The sequence below is a fragment of the Ctenopharyngodon idella genome, chromosome 16, assembly GCF_019924925.1.
Source record: "Ctenopharyngodon idella isolate HZGC_01 chromosome 16, HZGC01, whole genome shotgun sequence".
Classification (NCBI taxonomy): Eukaryota; Metazoa; Chordata; class Actinopteri; order Cypriniformes; family Xenocyprididae; genus Ctenopharyngodon; species Ctenopharyngodon idella.
In genome coordinates, this window is record NC_067235.1 from 20,450,705 (window position 1) to 20,470,000 (window position 19,296).

General features: G+C 36.8%; 1 protein-coding gene across 7 annotated transcripts in view; it reads left to right on the forward strand.

Annotated features, from left to right (window-relative positions):
- The first annotated feature begins 395 nt into the window (after positions 1–395).
- phactr4b (phosphatase and actin regulator 4b) overlaps positions 396–19,296 on the forward strand; it is a 46,218-nt gene continuing 27,317 nt past the window's right edge. The window contains exons 1-4 of one of the 7 annotated variants that reach the window (XM_051865424.1): positions 414–563; positions 7,090–7,144; positions 10,957–11,049; positions 11,479–11,523. In XM_051865424.1, coding sequence (XP_051721384.1) covers positions 11,511–11,523 — 13 coding nt within the window. In that variant the 5' untranslated portion in view covers positions 414–563; positions 7,090–7,144; positions 10,957–11,049; positions 11,479–11,510. Of the gene's footprint in view, positions 564–940; positions 1,504–4,171; positions 4,193–7,089; positions 7,145–9,408; positions 9,428–10,956; positions 11,050–11,478; positions 11,524–16,404; positions 16,670–19,296 lie in introns of those variants that run through there. The other 6 variants (XM_051865422.1, XM_051865423.1, XM_051865426.1 and 3 more) reach the window with 6 other exon arrangements.

Genomic DNA, 19,296 nt, shown 5'->3' on the forward strand with positions numbered 1-19,296 from the left:
CATCATAGGACCAGCACTTGACCAGCATAAACCAGCTCAAACCAGCATCCCAGCTTCAAAATCTACCTTACCAGCATATGCTGTTTTTTTCAAGAGGGTTGTTTAGCTTCACTTTCATGATTCGCACACGGTTTCACTCCGATATATCTATAAATGTTAAAGATAAGATATCGAGTAGTATTTTCTGTAATTAACAATTCACTACAACACCACAACACTACAACTCTACAAACAATAAATGCATAAATACACTAAATATTCACATGCATTCAACATTTAAACTTTAAAGGTAGAATGAGTTGCATTAGTTCGTTTCCCCTGAAGCGCCTCATGGGTAATGTAGTCAATTATGTTGAGGCAGACAATGGAAGCGTACAGAGGTTCTTCAAACTGAAAACTACAATTACCATACTTCTTGTCCCTCGATTTCCGGTATCTTTGGCAAAAGTTTCAATGGGGGTTGGAGAAAGAGAGTAAGGAAAAAGTATCCGTGTTGTCGTGTACATGAAGTGAAACTAGACGAGGGAAGAGGAGGGCCAGTGCCTTAGACGTAATAGGGCAAGGTAAGAGATGCTGCCTATTAACCAGATGATGCACGCGCAGGTTAATCGCATGGGAAAAGAAAGTTGTTTCAATGCAAATCTCAGCTTTCTGCTATGTTTTTAAGTTATGCCCAAAGTACTCGTGCACATACAACAATTTTTTTTTCGTCATATGCTTTCCCTCCACAAATACAGTCAAACATTTGTGTTTTATTATTATGAGAAAAAAAACAATGCGATAATACTTGTGATCAAAGTTGTATCGGCGCTGCGCTCATCGTGATGCTCCCCATCATCTTTGCACGCTTGCGTTCTGTTTTTTTTTTTTTTTTTTCTCAGTGCATGCATTAAATGCATGTAATAAGCACTGCGAACGGTGCATTTCCCCTTTAGTCTGGGAAGTACTGAAAACATCACTCAACATATAACACATCTGAGAATGTTTTCCGTTATGATGATCAGCTGACTTTTCAGCAACGCACGAGAGCTGTTTTTACGAAGACGTATTTGTTTACGGGGGTTCCAAAGGGAAAAATGTATGGAGAACGAAGCTCCTCATTTTAATTCAGCAGAAAATTACCAATGCTTTCTGAATGTATCACCGCTCATTTTCATGTCCATTGGAAATATGTGCAATGAGGAGCACGCGCGTCCACTCGCAGTGAGCATTTCGCATCTACCGCCTGTTTTTTTTCTCCATTGTTACTCAAAATCTAACGGAACCGTTTACGAGAGCCGGTGTTTGATCCTTATCACATGCAGAGACTGATCTCGTCATCTTGCGTAACATCGAGGAAGATCTCATCTTTTTAGCATCTGATTTGTTCTTTGTGCACGAGTCGTTTTGAGGACTTGATTAGCTCGCAGCTCCGTCAGAGCATCACTCATTCATTGCTCGAGTGAAGCTCTAATTTCTCTGGTGTGCATGAGCGAAAGATTGAGATGGATTGCCCGTTGCAAGGTAGGGTGAAGGACACTTGTTAAGCTATTTAATATTATTAAGAAATATTCCATCCTGTTACTCAGTGTGGTTAGTGCAGACCATCTTCTTTTACTCGCATTGGTATTCTAGCTTAAGGAGGACACAAATGATGATAACAATGTGTTTTAGTGGAATCCAGTAGATCGGGGATTTTCAGTTTTTATAGACACTGAGACATTAGGAAAACCCAGAAGCCTATGATTAAAATGATGTGTTTTCTTTATAATAACTTTGATTATGAACATTATAACTAACTTCACTACAAAATATAACACTTAGCAGGTCTTTAACTAGACAGTCAGAAATTAGTTAATGTAATGAAAATGTTTTATTGTATTTTCTCCATTACATGGATCCCCTGAAGGGACCCTGGTTGAAAATCTTGGTTCTAGATGATTGAGATGAGTATAGTTATTTATATAGCCTATACAATAATGTTTCAAATTGAAAATCATTTGTTTAAACTCTTTGGTGGTCTTTTCATACATCTAAATGGTTTCTGCAGAGAGATGTGTAGATGTTGAAGACACAAGTTTGTTTTACTTGGGAAGGATGTTGATAGACTGGTCTAAATATCCTTTAAGTTGCAAATTATGTCATTTACTTTTTGCTTTTCTTATATTGATGGCTTATGAGAATGTGTATTGTCTATGTATTCAAAATGATTTTTGTTAGTTCAGTTAGGAGAGCCTGTTTCACACCGCATGCATAAGCAGTGCATATGCGTAGCGATGGTGAAACTGTAACAGCAGGTTTGTGTTGTACTCTCACACTGTGACATTGCAGAAAATAAAGTGATTTCTGTGTTTTTTAAAATGATGACTTGTACATTATACAATTTTTATCTGGGTTAGGCCATTGCGATTTATCACATTATCTCTGTGAAGTCCAGGATATGAGGGGGTGGATCACATTTAGATCAAAATTATAATTGATCTATATAGAACTCATAAAAAACCAAAATGTAGCTTTTAACTGTCAGTCAGATAACGAATAGTGAGTAGTTGGGTGAAAAGGTTACTTCAGTAGTTTATGTTTCTTCATAAAAGCCTCGATAAATAGTATTGTAGTTCATTTTACTGTATTTTCTGCTGTTTTAAGCATGCTATGCCTGGCAAAAATCTCTCTGCAGCCAGGTGATGTAGTTACGACACCTACCAGCAAGGGTGAAACCATGTTAACTAGCCAAACCTTAACCTCTTGTTCAATATGGGTACCGAAATATATACTGCTGATTGCTGAATATATAAGGCCTGTTTGTGGTTCCAACCTGATCTCATTAGAAAACATAATTTTTTTTTTTTTTACGAGGTGGTGATTTTGAATGAATTTGTACAATGTGATTCATATGGAAATGTAAAATTTTTTTTTTTTTTTTTTTTTAGCATGAAGATCCACCCCTAAACCTAACCATCGGCGGGTATAAGCAGATTGTATGAAAACATACAAATGTGATTGTACGAATTAGCCACCAATTCACCAAAACATGAAATAGTTGCCATGAGAGTGTTTCACTCTACCAAGGTTAGTTAACCCAAAAATGAAAATTCTGTCATTAATTACTCACCCTCATGTCGTTTTGTTCATCTTCGAGAATGAAGATCTTTTTGATGAAATCTGAGAGCTTTCTGTCCCTCCATAGACAGAGACTTGGTTGCTTTACATGATGAACAGATTTAATTTGGGCTTTTATTCACATATAAATATTGATCAGCAAACATAAACAGAAGCTCAACCGTACATGCTTGATGCACGAGTCGAGAACAAAACTCTTTGGGAAGCTCAAATGTGCTGCGCAACACACGAGAATGAACCTCAATTGGTTCTCGCATGTCAACCAAACATGCTTGAGCTTCCGTTTACCATAACTGATGTGCGAATTGATGAGTGTGAATAAAAGCCTAAATTCAATCTTTTCTTCATATAAAGCGATCGTGTCTCTTCAGAAAATTTGGACTAAACCACTCAATTAATATGGATTAGTTTTACAATCTCTTTAGGAACTTTTTTAAGCGTCAATGTGTCAGTTGTGTAGCTTTCTATGGAGGGACAGAAGGCTCTCAGATTTCATCAAAGATCATCATTTGTGTTCCGAAGATAAACTAAAGTCTTGCCAGTTTTTGAACGACATGAGGGTGAGTAATGACAGAATTTTCATTTTTGGGTGAACTATCCCTTGATTGAGTTGTTTTGTATTCAAGAGATCTCATCTCACTAAATGCAGTTTGCCAGCTATCAGGATGCAGTCACAAGATCTTACTTCACTGGTGGGAAATGGAGAGTGCCTTTTCTCAAATTAAACATCGTTTCATTAGGAAACAAGGATTGCCGTCCTTTCCTCGGGACATGACTTGATCAAGGTTGTCTGTGCTGTTAGTTTCTTAGGCTATGTACAAGATGGAATGAGAGGAGGGCTGAAGTTTGGTTCGGACTGGTGTTTTGGGCTCCTTGGAAAGTGGGCCACAGGTCCCTGGGGTGAGCGGAGCTTTTCTGGGGCAGGCGTGGCAATGACGTATAGGCGGTTCGGAATGGGAACGTACAGCACTGTCCAGTCATTCTAAAGGGAGCCGGGGGTGTGAAATGCGGTCTGGAGATAGGAAATACAGGTCTCGCTTCATAGTTCTCTCAACGGAGCTCTTGCGTTCTGGTTGAGTTCTCGGCCAGGGAGGTAGGCGAACTTTTAGAGCGATTTTTGAAATTACAGTAAGATTGCGTTTGGGTTACATTAGTAAATTGGAAGTTCATCATAGATACTGTCTTCCCCCGCAATTGGCATAAGTTTGTGAAATCAAAACTCTCCGTTGACCTCCAGTGCATGTAACGATTTTTCTCTCCACCATCGGCAGCTGTCTCTGCCCAAACCTAAACACATGAGCGAGCCTTGACACGCAGAGGTGGGATGCTATTTAAAGATCACACAAGCGTACCAGCTGCTCCCATTTCCGTGCTACGTAATTGAATCGGCGCATCCAGTTGAAGAACTCGTCCTTAGATTTGAAAGTTCTGTTTATAGAAGAGGACTCTACTTTCTGTCATCCTTTCTTCTTTTCTGTCAGTTTTTTTTCTTTGGTGTTTGGAGAATCAACCATGTGTTACTACAGGCAGCTTGATGTAGGACACTAAACCCACTTTTATGTGTGTTAAGCTATTCTTAGGCAGTCAAGTTGTAGGCCTAGTTTTATACATGAGAGTGTGGTGCTGTAGTGTCACTCTTAACACTGAGCTTTGGGGGGTGTGTTTCAATGTGCCATCTGCTCTGATACAATTTCTATCATTTTTTTAATCGTGTCAATCATTATGTGACATCAGACATCATTTTTGGATTGGTTGGATTGGTCCAACAACTGACTAGTCGATCAGTGAAGTTTAATATATCTAATTTTTTGATTATTTATTTATGTAGGTGCATTTTTGGATGTTTTCTAATAAAAATCTTCATAAAAACCTACTTTAAAGCACCACTCCTGCAGTCATCCATGTTCAGAAGAAAGTCTTTGGTCATTGCATTCTGCATCACATCTCGTTTTTGTAGCATCCTACCATGAGTGTTAAGAAATTATTTTCTTTAAAGCATCTTGTCTTGTGCATTGTTCCAATCTGTTGCTTTTCATTTTGCTGTTTGTATTTTATTTATGTATAAAGGACAGATTGTCTGTGTTAGTCTAGTTCATGGGTTTTCGGACTTTTTGGGGTCACCAAGTAGGTTGATCCCTTTGCAAGGCATGTCCCTTTCTAAAATATAAAGGCAGCTCTGTATTTGTTTTCATATATAAAGAAAGACCAATTTTAACTGTGAAAATATAATAAATAGGTTTAAAGTATTTAGAAAGTATTTACTTTAAGTTTACACTATCTTTTTTTCTTCATATCATTTGTCAATAGAATAATGTAATTTGTGAGTAATCTAATGAAATATGACCAGTGTTTAGAAATTCGGTTTATTTTATTTTTATGTTTTTTTTTTTTTTAAACTTTACCTTATGCACTGCCCTACTTGAAAACCAAATGAAGTGTTTGTTTGGATATTTTGTTTCTGGCTCAAGAATATTTTTGTTCAGAGCATGGAATTGACTTGGTGTTCACATATAGAAGTTCTGAAGGAGAGCGAGGCATCAGAGATGAGTAGATACAATAATAGAGTCTGTTATACATCTGTTATATTTCTCCTCCAGATTTTTCCTGTTCACCGACTGAAATTGATGAGAAACCATTACCGTTAGTGACAAGTAAAACTTAGTGAAAGGACCTTGCAAGGTCATCCTTCCAATGTATTTCCATCTAAACCTAATCTAAATCTAATTTTATTTTGCTTTTATATCATTTATAGGGCAGCTCCCGAACAGTTTGGTACCACGCTGATTTTGCCATGTTTAATTTACAGTATGAAGGATTTTAGTTCCCTGAGCGCACATCCTAAATGGTGCACGACGGAGGCTGAGGAGTTAAGCACCCAAAGAAGAAATAGGCCAGTTACATCTTTTTTCACACTTCATGTCCTGAGGGAGGCTGCAAGGATGAGTGAGTGTGTGTGTCAGGGATTAGCATGTGTTAGGTATCACCATGTGTCAGGTTCGTGAGGTGACACTCTCTTTGCATTTGGGAATATGACAACATGCTTCACCCTCTATTCCCGTGTTATTATAGTAGCTTTGCATTCATGTCATATTCACATTCATCTTGCAAACACTACACATGAATGCTGCATGCAAACATATATTCTCACCTTTTAAGGAAGAACCCTGCACATTGTTCCAGTTTACAGTATGACTCACTGGCGTTGATGCTACTGGTCCAGGGGTGTGAGAACGGATTTATCTGAGAGACACGCATCTGCTCCCCGTTAAGGCACTGAAGTGTCTCCAATTCATTCTCTCGGCTCTTTTGCCTATCCAGCACATATTCCTAAGCCATTCCCCATCAGAATGAAGCCACAGCAGCATCATTTCTTCAAATTCATTGCGAATAGTGTGTGAAATAGCGGACAATATGCAATGAGAGTATTATGCTACATGCTTCATTAAAATTGAATGTTTAATTCAGAGAGTGGCATGCATTTATCAGTTATTTTGAAAGGCAATGTTTATTACTGTGTTTTTTTACATTTATCATTGTCTGTCAATTATTTGATATACATCAATTGATATTGAATACTTAATTGTGCGTGCTCATTTCCCGACCGGCTTCCGTATTCAACTTACAAAGAAAGTGTAACGCCTCTCACAGTTCGAAACGCTTACACTACTAACCTATGCCTTATGTATTCAACTTACAGAAAAAGCGTAACTGACGCAACGCCAGTTACACCTTTTCCGTAAGTTCAATGAGGAAGGTGGTCTGGTGAAAGCTAGATATTTTACTTTATAACTTGTTACATATGGATATTTTTCTTAAACAAACGCATCGCTTCGCTTCAGAAGGCCTTTATTAACCCCCCGGAGCCGTGTGGAGTATGTTTATGAAGGATAGATGCACTTTCTTGAGCTTCATACTTGTTGGTCCTGTTCACTGCCATTATAAAGCTTGGATGCATCAGGATATTAATATAACTCTGATTGTTTTCATCAGAAAGAAGAACATCATATACACACCTAGGATGGCTTGAGAGTGAGTAAATCTTGAGGTAATTTTCATTTTAAAGTGAACTAATCCTTTAAGGAGAACATGTTATTCTTGTGGTTTTGAGATAGGCCTAATTCAAACAGTTGATTTGACACAGTTAATGTAGATACCTAGACCTAAAAGACCATAGTTAGTTTGTTGCAGTGGCTAGACTACGATTACATGGGAGGATGGATTATTTGATGTATGCATAGCTTTGGTCAATATTACCCTGTGGTTTCAATACCACAGTCACAACATGCTAACCACTTGGCCCAAAACAAGAATGTAAGGCTTCAGAGACCAAACAAAAATAAACCCACCAAGAATTCCTGTACAGACCAAAATAAAGCTGCTTTCAAATCCTCATTGTGACATGCTTCAAAATCATAAATGAAAGCAACATAACTATGAAACTTAAGCACACTCTACAATTTTCTTTACGATTGTTGCTTGTCAGACTGTACGAACATGATCCCTGCTGTGAGCCATGTCACACTGTGGGATCTCAGTTATCATTAATGTCAGACTGTATGGCATTCAAGACGTGTTAAAAACGGATGCGCGCAAGAAGACTTGGCTGATTTTTAAGGTTGCAAATTGCATTCTCAAAATTTGCCTCAGGCGGCCAAATTGTGGCCAAAATCATATAGTGTGAACCCAGCTTTAGAATTATGAAGATCAGTTTCAATATTGTGAAAAGCTGATTTTTTTTTACACAGGAATGAGTTGGACAGTATTAGTATTCTAGCTGCCTGGTCACTGCATCGTCGCAGCGGTATACCATTTTGTTCTCAATGATATTTGCATAAGGGACAGCGTAAGCTCCCTGCAGGCGAGTTTTTTATAGTGTGTCCACATCTACAACAATAATAGCAATACACCTTTCTCTAAGAGTCTTGAGACAAAATAAATATATTTTCTTTTTCATCCTAAAAGAACAGTGTGATAAGAGAAAACTAGCTTTATGATCAGGAGTGATGTACAAGCTTTCTTTTTTTTGCCTTTAACCACAATTGCACATGAAAAACTTCAACTTCTTTATAAAAATTAAATTACCAAAACAAAAACATGCACTTTAAGACTTGTTCTTTTTATTTTTCACTTGCTTTCCTTATTTTGTAGTTTGAGTCTAGTGTGTGCGTTAGGTATGATCATACAGTCCTTCAGGAAGTCGCAAACCAAATGACCAGGGTTTTAGGATTATTTTGGTGTCTGAAACCTCAAAAATGTGAGGCTGCAAGGGATAATGATTGTAGCTGAAACAGGCTGCTTAACTCTAGCAATGCCTGTCTCATGTTTACTGCATTCCTGCCTGCTTAATGTACGGATGCAAATTCTGTAGACCTCAGCTGACTGTCATGTTTCATGGGATGTCAGGGACATACCAGCCATTATTGAGCCTCAATAACCTTCAATTTCGAAATATTTATAACTTAAATATCAAACTGCGACATGGTTGATTTAATGAATGTATATGTATGCAAATATTGCTGTTTACTATTACGTATTGTGATATTAATGGATAGAGATGCACACATTGGTACCATAATGGTAAGCAGCTAAATCCACTAATAATAATTATCAGCCAGAATTTTAATTTTAGTGCATCCCTATTAAATTTTCTTCTTTTTTGTTGTGAAAAACAATGTGAAAACATTCCTTGTTTATTTTAGATTTTTGCAGTATTATGGTTTATTCGAATTTAAAACCAATTCTTTCAAGCTTCTTTAGAGCAAATACATAAATATCGAAGTTTGGGGTCATCAATTTTTTTTTTTTTTTTTTTTTGAAAGAAATTAATACTTTTATTCAGCAAGGGTGAAATGAATTGTTTCAAGATTCTCCAAGGAATCCTGAAAAAAAGGATAACAGTTTCCACAAAAATATTAAGCAGCGCAATTGTTTTCAACATTGATAACGATAAGAAATGTTTCTTGAGCACCAAATCAGCATATTATAATCATAGAATGATTTCTGAAGGATCATGTGACACTGAAGACTGGAGTAATGATGCTGAAAATTCAGTTTTGCCGTCACAAGAATAAATTACATTTTAAAAATATATTCAAATAGGAAACAGTTATTTTAAATTGTAATTAGGGCTGGACGATTAATCGAAAAGTAATCGAAACCGAAATTCAGAACCTCTAACCAGTGTAAATGTCGGTTATTTCGGTTTTTTAATCCTGTTAATACTTCCCACTTAAAAATATACTACCGCGTGTGAAGCCACGTGACTCCGCCCCGTCCAGTCAGCACGCAGGTGAACGCCGAGTCAACACACACAGACGGTGCGCGAGCGGTGAGCCTTGCGTCTTCACTAAACTTTGTCAGTTGTAAGTGTTTTAAGGTTTGCCAGTTTGGACATTCAAGCGATTTTAGACGATCGGATGTGTATTATATCGAGCTACCGTGCTCGCGCAGCTGCATTGTGGCACGAACACTCATACAAACAGTAGTTGTACAAAACGTGAAGATCGCGTGCACAGAGAGGAACGCAGAAACTGACTTAGTTTGTCAGCGCTGTCCTGTGATTTATCACTAAAAGCTTAGAAACTCAAAAGTTATTATAGCATATATTTTTCTACTTTTGAAGTAACTATTTACAACCCACAGCTTCACAATTAATAAAGAGACGGTATGACTAATTCACACACGCAATCACTCTCATTACGAACTGGTACTGTGCTAATTTATCTTTATCTGATTTACAACGAGCAGAAATCTATAAGAAATGTTACAAACCATAGATAAAATAACTGCTGAAAGTGAGCTGTTATGTCAGATCACTCTTTCAATAGAAAAAAATATCCCACCTTTAATAGTCAAGCATATTTACAGTAAACATTGTAAGTGAACTATGAGGGCAAAAACAAAACAAAAAAAACCCAGAAACAAAATAATCGTAATCGAGGTAAAATTAATCAAGGTTTTGATTTTAGGTCATAATCGTCCAGCCCTAATTGTAATATTATTTCAGAATATTACTGTTTCTACTGTAGTTCTCCTACCCATTTTATTTTAGCAGAATACGATTGGCACTGACTGTATTTTGTGTCAACTTGTATTCTGGTTTTTAAATAAGACATATCACACAAACAACATTAGCTGGGCTCAGGTAAATGTCGTGCAGTCTTCTGCTGTTCTTATCTTTCATTGTGACGAAGCAGAAGTTGAAGTGCGGTGAGACTGCTGTCTGTCTGCGTTCGGTTTAATCGATCAATGCCCCTGGAGATATTCATTAGCATTTCTCTCTCTCGCGCTCTCCTCGATTCATCCATCCTCCACTTCTACTGACAGTCCATTACAGTCTGATGTGCCCTGTCTGTTTTGTGTATCCCTCTGTTAGACATTCGTTCATTTTATTTGCCTGTTATCTATCCTTTCCATCAGCGCCTTTCAGATAATTGCCTGTCTTCTATTTATGGTCTTACCTTCTGGTCTTTTCTAAAGCTTGCTGGTGCTATTTTAAACAAACGTTTTTTTTGTCCCAACAATTGTGCAACCTGGAGATGTAGCACCTGCTTTTTTAAATATGTTGGATGAAGTTCTTGCCACCTTAATGGTGTGAGACGTGCGACTAATTAGTGTAGGAACCACCAAATCTCCTTTGGCAAAGATTACACTTGGAGTAAAATAACCAGCATCATTCGTAGCATATGAAGGAGTCTGGGAGTGAAGCTTTCAAGGACAATGAGAGTACTTGAGGATAACACACTTTACTGATCGCTGTCATGAACCTGTGATCACAGCCAGTGAGGATTTGAAGAGATGTGTTTGGTCTCAGCTGACCTCCGATCAAGTGAGTTACACATTATGTCTATATTACAGGAAACCCCTGGAGATGAGCGAATGCACCCTGTCTGCTGGTCTGAACCCTTTGATATAGACGAACAGAGGCGACCACCAATGACCTTCACCACTGTATGTCTGCCCATTCATTCTGAGTAAATTCTGTTTTGAAACCCCCATTGGTGATTCAAGAGAGATGTGTGTCCTTTTATGAACCCAAGATGGAAAAACATCCCTTAGTTTTATTTTATTCTATTATAGTTTTTTTTTTGAGTTGTTTTATTTGTTTTATATATTTGTTTTATCACTAAACCTTCACATTTGAAAAATATTTGCAACAGTGAATGCTGTTTTTTTCCAAGGGTAAAGGAGTTTGAATCACGTGCTTAAGAACTCCCCTTACCAGTGGTAAATTGACTGTAATGCACATCCTCTTGTGGCTTATTGCTTTATTAAATAATTTAAATGCCATGCTATCTGTCTGTAATAATTAGTAATGAGTGGCTCTGTAAATGAAGGACCTGCTTATGTAATTATCTGTTTGTTTTGCTTTAATTACAGGATCCATTTATCGTTTTGTCTCAGATTCTGTAATGGAAAATCGAGGTGAGTATTTATTGCCTTGCTTTGCTCTGTCTTGATACTAATGATGGTGAATAATTAAGAAGAAACTGTTCCATTTGTAGATTTGTTGATTAAGGTCCAGAAACTAATGTGTGATCTTGATTTAACACATTTTGGTGCATTCTAACTGTTTATTGTTTACAGTTACTACATAATATACTCTAGGATGCAGCCATTGTAGTCATACATTTGTTATTTGTCTGTGAGAGCAGTGTAATGAGGAACAACTGCATTTGATTAAAATGGGATGCTTGCAGAAGTAATTGTCTAAAGCTTCCTGCTCATCAACAAAACACTGGTAAAGAACTCTGTGCCGCTCCCTAAGGAAGGTCATCATGAAAGCAGTTTCTACCTTGAACAGATTCGTAGAGCTCGTTTTCCAGGTCATGTCAGGTTCTGGGTCTAGGTAGAACCAAGGAGCTGATTCTCTTCTCTCTCTGTTCTCTCGTTCTCTCTCTTTGGAAATGCGCCCAGTGTAGGTGCTGTAACTGGGACAGAGAAAAGCAGGGTTTCAGTTCAGTCCTCTGAGTCATTTTTTTTTCCCAGTGTAGATGCATGTGTGTTCTTACTGTGGGGCTGATCTTGGAACGGTTGCAAAGATAACAGATGAGTTGTGAGATGAATAGGTCAGAGTTCTTTTGTGATCTATCCAACTTGGATGTACAAATTTTATGTAACATGTCGAAACAATGTAGCACAAAGCTATTTTTGTTTGTGCCTCTTTCTTTGCTTGCTTCATCTCTTTTGTTCTCTTTCGTCTTGTTGTATCATTGCAGTTTTTCCCTCTTGCTCTTTCTGTTGCCCCCAGTTCAGCATTACTGTTAAATGGTTTGGGGATTTCATAGTTCCTGCACCACAGAGAGAAAGGATTGTTTGTTCTTGGTTCTTCGTTACTTCATCAAAGCCACAAACATTTAATTTTTTGTTCAAATATTTTGAAAGACGTGTTCATCCTGAGGCCTGGTTTCACAGACAGGGCTTAGATTAAGCAAGGATTAGGCCTTAGTTCAGTTAGGACACTTAAGTAGCTTTTATAAATGTGCCCTTGAAAAAAAACGTTACTGGTGTGCATCTTGAGACAAAACAATGGCACTGACATATTGTAAGATATATCTGTGCAAGTTGCTGTAAATTAAAACAGCTCAAACATGCATTTTAGTCTGGAACCAGGCTTAAGCCTTGTCTGTGAAACTGGGGGTAAAATTATTACAGCATTAGCCAATTCTATTCTAATGCCCTATTTTACATCATATTCCCATCTATAAACTGGGGGTTGAATCAACTAGTCGAATTTGCTGCTAGTCAATGCATTGGGTTTGTCAACTAATTGCAGATCACTTGAAGTTGTACTTCTTTTATACATACATTTTAAACGTTCGTTAAGATTTATTTTTTTTTAAGTATTTTGCAGGTCTCTCATACTCAGCATGGCTGCATTTTATTTGATCAAAAATACATTAAAATAGTAATATTGAAATATTATTACAATTTAAATGAACTGTTTCTGTATTTCGAAGAACATTGTGCTCCATACAACATTGGTCACATTGTGTTTCACAAAAAAAGTCAGTCAAACACGTTTGTAAAAATGAGGATGAGTCAGCGACAAAGTTATGACAATTTTAATTTTTGTGTAAATTATTTCTCTCAGTAACCATGTTAAACTATAAACAAAATACTTGCTGGTAGGTTTGCAGCAGGTACCAAAATTTCAGTAGTCGGTACTAATACCAGTAAAATTCCGTGGTTCTCGGTACCATTTTTGGTACTATAACAAAAACGGTTGAATGAAGTACTTAAAAAAAAAATCCAGATTTGTCTCGTCCATTGGTTATCACTGTCAATTGCTGCTGTTTCCGATACAATCGCACATTTAAATGAGATTGTCAATCCAGAAACTTTGCAGTGTACTTGGCAGCAAGAAAAACTAAACTTGTATTCAGATTGTGAATGGGCACTAAACAAAAAGCAAGATAAGAGACTCCCCTTTATAATCACTTAGGTTGTCAATCTCTAAAGTGAAAGCTCACTGAATTTGTTGGTTATAATAAAAGGATTCGCAAGTGTGTGGCTTGTGTTGAACAAAACAAAACCTTGTCCGTTTTCAGCTCTGTTAAGTGGTTTCTGACTAACTTACTGCACCTCTGATAGGCCACTGTGTTCACGCACTCAAATGATTGTGATTGGCTACAATGGTCAATGCTTGTAAAAACAGCGTGCTCAAGTAGCGGTACTCTGTACTACTGGTACTGCAGAAATGCTGGTATGGTCAACCTTTTTTTTTTTTTTTTTTTTTAACAATAGTATGGAACGTTTGACAACTCTACTAGCTGGTGTGCTGCTGTTTTTATTTAGTCGACAGTTAAAGTGAAGATTGTTTTAATACTTTCATTCTGGAGATTATTCCTTATTAATTATTAAACAAAGTTGGCATGAGAACAAACAAATACCATTCTAATGAATGTTGAGAGAGCACAGATACTGATATGGGTTTTCCTATATGTTTGTGTCTAAAAGCATCAGTCACGTAAAGAGTTTAACAATGAGGGAGCCTGAATTACTTCCCTTCAATTGTGGGTGAAGTCACTTGAATACGCAGCTTTTATTGCTGTTATTCTATTGTGAAATAATGAAGCTCCAGTAATGTACACTTGATCTCTTGACTTGAACATCCTATTAAGATTTGACAGGACATTAGATCAAATATAGTGAATTATGGTTAATCATTATATTCATTTGAGATCCATCTGGCTGTGTTTGTCCTTAGGCTGCATGATCACACATGGTCATGGATGGTGACCAAAGATCTGGAGCACTGTTGATCACAGGGAGGATGTGGTCCATGACTGATGTTTCTCATCTAAAAGAAGCTTTTATATACACATCAATGCAATTCAGGGATTTGGGACAGAATCGCTTAGTTATACACTGTGGAATGAGAAATAATGTCAGGCTGTAGGAAATGGGATTAGGAGTGCGATCTGCTGTAGTCAAGTTACACAGCTACACACTTCCACATTCCCGTTCTCTGCTAATGTACTCTGCTGGATAAAATTGCATTCTTGGAATTCCTGTGGATGAAGATTTGCTGAAGTACATTACCCTCTGCTCCGTTCAGAGGGCAGAAGTCCAGATCCGCTGATCACTGAGTGTAGACTAATAGATTTAATGTTCGAGTTAAAGAGAGAGTTTGTTTAGGGGACCTAGATTCAGTATCAATCTTAAAGGGACATTTCACCCAAAAATACATTGCCATTGTTTACTCACCATTCCAGACCTGTCTGACTTTCTTTTCTCTGTGGAACACAAAAGGAGAAATGCTGAAGACTGTTCTGCTTGCTCTTTTCCAGGCAATTGCAGTGGGGTGGAGCTACATAAAAGTAGTTTATGTAACTTGTATACAATATTCAAAGTCTAAAATTTACACTAGCATTCAAAAGTTTTGGGATCAGTAAGATAGAATTTAAAATTTAATTTTAATTTTTATTTAAGATAGAATCTACAAAAATGTTGTTCTTTTGAACTTTCTATTTATAAGGAATCCTTAAAAAAAAAAAAAAAAAAAAAAAAAAAAAAAGTATCACTGTTTCCACAAAACCATTAAGCAAACAACCATTTTCAACTGTAAGAAATGTCAAATCTGGAGCACCAAATCAGCATATTAGAATTATTTCTGAAGGATCATGTGACATGAGAATTTCAGCTTTGCCATCACAGAAATAAATTACAATTTAAAATATATTTTAAAGGGTTAGTTCACCCAAAAATGAAAATTCTGTCATTAATTACTCACCCTCATGTCGTTCCACACCCGTAAGACTTTTGTTCATCTTCGGAACACACATGATGATATTTTTAGTAAAATCTGAACGATTTATGTCCCTCCATTGACAGCTATGCAACTACCATTTTGGCGCTTCAAAAACTTCATAAAGAGATCGTAAAACTAATACATATGAATTGAGTGGTTTAGTCCAATTTTCCTGAAGAGACATGATCGATTTATACACTGAACAGATTTAATTTAGGTTTATAATCCCTAATAATCTTCCCTTTCAGTGGGCAAGCTCAAACAACAAGCCAAAAATGCGTATAATATATGGACATGGCAACACTGTAGGAGCTCACTCTGTGAATCAGCCTTCCAAGCATAAACAAAACATGACTCCTCTGTCAACGGTTTTTAGATAAAATTGCAGAATGAGTCTTTGGTCAAAAATAGTGGATATTAAACATGCGAGACGCCAGAACGTTGCTATGGTTACCATGATGTCAATCATCACGCTTTCAGGAGTGAGTGATTTTCATGGAACGATCATTTAGGGGACTCACTCCCGTATTTAAATGCGCTTGTCACTCCTGAAACTATTCAGTGTGTACGTGGCCGATGAAGGTTGTTATCCAATGTTTTCTTTGTAATGTAAGTGAAATTTCACATTTCAGTTAAAATATTGACTAACATGATGTGTTAAGAGTGTTTTTGATGATCAGTCAGATGTGAGTTCCTCTTGCTTTTGTATTCTCCATAACCACAAAGTCAAATGTCTGCCCAGCTGATACCATCTCTCCCTCTTTTGGCTGAACTTCCCTTTAATCCTGTGCTCTTTTTTTCCCCTTTGCTTTTCATTAGAACTCATACGCAAGCGCACACACACTCACTTTGCACTTTGACCTCTGCTTTAAGGAATGATAGGCATCCGTTGGCGTCTACGCTGATCTGCTTTGCAAGCTCGTTTATGAAGTGGAGGGAGAGAAAGTGGTGTGGAGGCAGGGGCCTGTGTGAGAGAGGGAGAGGGAGAGGGGGTGGAGAGAGTTGCAGAAGGAGGGCTGAAGGACACTGGAAGAAAAGAAGTGTAGTTGGCATGAGATCCACTCAAAGAAAAGAGGACCTTGGAAATGTTGTGGGTTGGAAAGTGGAAGGAAACATGAGAGCGACACTAGGTGACAGGAAATAAGTACTTTGAAACTGAAAGGAAAAGCAGAAGACTTTGGGTGTCCTGAATTGCTGCTGCTGTTCACTGGGGTGCACCTGGACAGGAGCTGCGAACGGAGGCCCTTATAGGGGGCTGGAGCATGGGACAGACGTTCCCTCTAGAGACTGCACCTCAAAACTCTTGCGTACACTTGGGTGAGTCAAGAAAACACTTCAAAAATAAGCATTTTTGGACATTGTAGGCAGCTTCAGACAAGAAGGTAGTTTCAAAAGGTAGCCAAATAAATCATGCTGCCTTCTAAGATAACTTATTTTGGCTAAAATAGAAGGTGGCCTTACATGTAGGCAGTCCTTTTTGGAGAATGCAATCCCAGAATTCACTATGACAAGTTCAGTTAAAAAAAAAAAGGTGGTGTTGAAGTTGAAGCAATAAGAAATGTTAGGTGCATCCCAATTCGCGTACTTATGCACTATTCTATGCTGTTTTGTAGTATAAATAGTGTGTATTTATTTATTTATTTATTTAAATGTGTATTTATTTAAGTGTGTTCACATTAAAAATTCAAAAAATAAAAGGTGCACTAATAACTGCATGATGCACTTATTTAACCAAAAAAAAATAAAAACGAAGTGTGGACTGTCGCAGCTTTAATTATGAAGCGAAGGGGGGAGGGGCTATCAGACTCCAATGTTGAATGACAAAATAACCTTTTAAAGTTCATACACTACACGGTTGACTATGTAGTGCATAAGTACATAGTGTATAGTGTGTCATTTGTGACACAACTGTTGTTTTATCAATACTTATTGTCATTCAATATTGAAATGTATTGATTAAAAAGTAGTATAATTTAAATAAATTAGTGTATTTTAGAGTATTTAATTTAAAATATTATTATATAATATTATTATATTTTATTTTATTACCCAGTTTTTGTTTGTGCTACTTATCCACCTTATTTTTCAGTGTGGAAGTAAACTATTTCCTGTGAATGTGTAAGACTTTGAATTCATTAGCCAGTATAGGTAAATAACTAAAAGAATAACAAAGTGCAGTAAACTGTAAAACTATTATTATTGTGATTACAATAATAAATTCAAATAATATGATATTTGTAATTTCAAGCAGCATAACGTATTAGTACAGCTAAAATAACTGGAAGCGACTGACACTGGAAGAATTGCACATTCAAGTTTAAAATGGCTGTATGTGAAAATAGGGTGGATATTTGTTTATTAGAATCTCGCTCTTTGCTTAACATGCTAATAGCAAACTATTGAAACTTTTTAGGTTACAAAACATGTCTTAGAAAGCAGCTGCCAATGTTGGCAGTAAGCAGTGAGGCAGCTCACTAGGTTTCAGAAGCATTAAGCTCAGCAAGCATTACCTCAGCTTGACTTCAGCACAGCAGGAACTGGTTATGACTCAGCAGTAGGGAAGAAATGGTTACCGGTTTGACGTAAACCATGTTAAAATTCCCAATGGTTAGTATTATCATTTTATATTTAAACTATCATTAAAACCCTATTTGATTACCACAATTGAAAATACCATTAAACATTAAAATCACTGTGAAATTCAAATTGACAGTTCTTCTTTTTTATTGAATATTGCAGTATTTATTATAGAAATTTATCCATGTGCATCATTTTTTTAAAATTAATATGCCCTGATGTGAGCACTTTTTTTACTGGTTTGTTGGCGGGACAACCTATCACAGCAATAGCAAACCACAACGATCCGATGAATTCCTGATGGACAAAATGAAGTCCCGCCTTACATTTTTTCCTGTTCAAGAAGCTTTCACTCGAATATAGGCCTACGTCACAAAAGGGAAGACGGATCGCAACTTCCGTTTAATGCCGACTTTAAATGCGAATAAAAGCCTGAAGTCTGATGATCTTTGTACTGTTTCCCCCAGTGCAGAGTGTGAGACACCACCGATAGCTATGACAAACGGAGACAAAGCACAGCTGACATTCGGTTACTGCACAGAGGAAGCAATCAAGTCTTTAATGTTCCTCAGCCAAACAGCACGGCTAGGTTTCATGTCACAATACAGGCATCTTTGTTCTCTTGGCAGAATCCGCTCACTGTTGCCTCTGCCGACACTGTATTTGTTTCCAGTGGTTTCTCCTTGCAGCAAAATGTCAATTCGCTGGAAGCAACTGAAACGTTTTATCCCTACAACAGTGTGTACAATCGGAGCTTAACCTCAGACAAAAATAGTTTCAAATAGGGGTGGGTCACAATGTTGTCCAACAACTGACTATTTTATCTAGTAGTATTTATTTATGTGTGTGTAGTTTTTATTTATATATTTACAATATTACAAAATACAATATTATTTTTTTTATATTATGTTTATAATTGAAATTATATTTTTTATATTATTTTTTTAAAAGTATTTTTAAGTGTACAGTCAAACCAAAAATTATTCAGACATTTTTGATATTTTTGATACATTTTTACTAGTGGGTGTAGGACACTATAGTCATGTAAGTGAGGATAGCAAAATAAAGTAAACTGTGACATATTATACCCAAAAATTCTTCATACAGTGGACTACCAGTAAAATTGATAAAAATTTGGAACTAAAAATTATTCAGACACTTTGACCTGACCATGTTTTGCTTAAGTGTTATCTGACATAATTAAGATTCATTTTTTCTGACACTCTGAGATCTTGTCATATTTTTTTTTTCTTTTTACATTTTTTTTTAATTATAGTGAATAAACTGTATTAATGAATGAAATGTTCAAGGTGTCTGAATAAATTTTGGTTTGACTGTATATACTTATAAATAAGTAATAATATAAG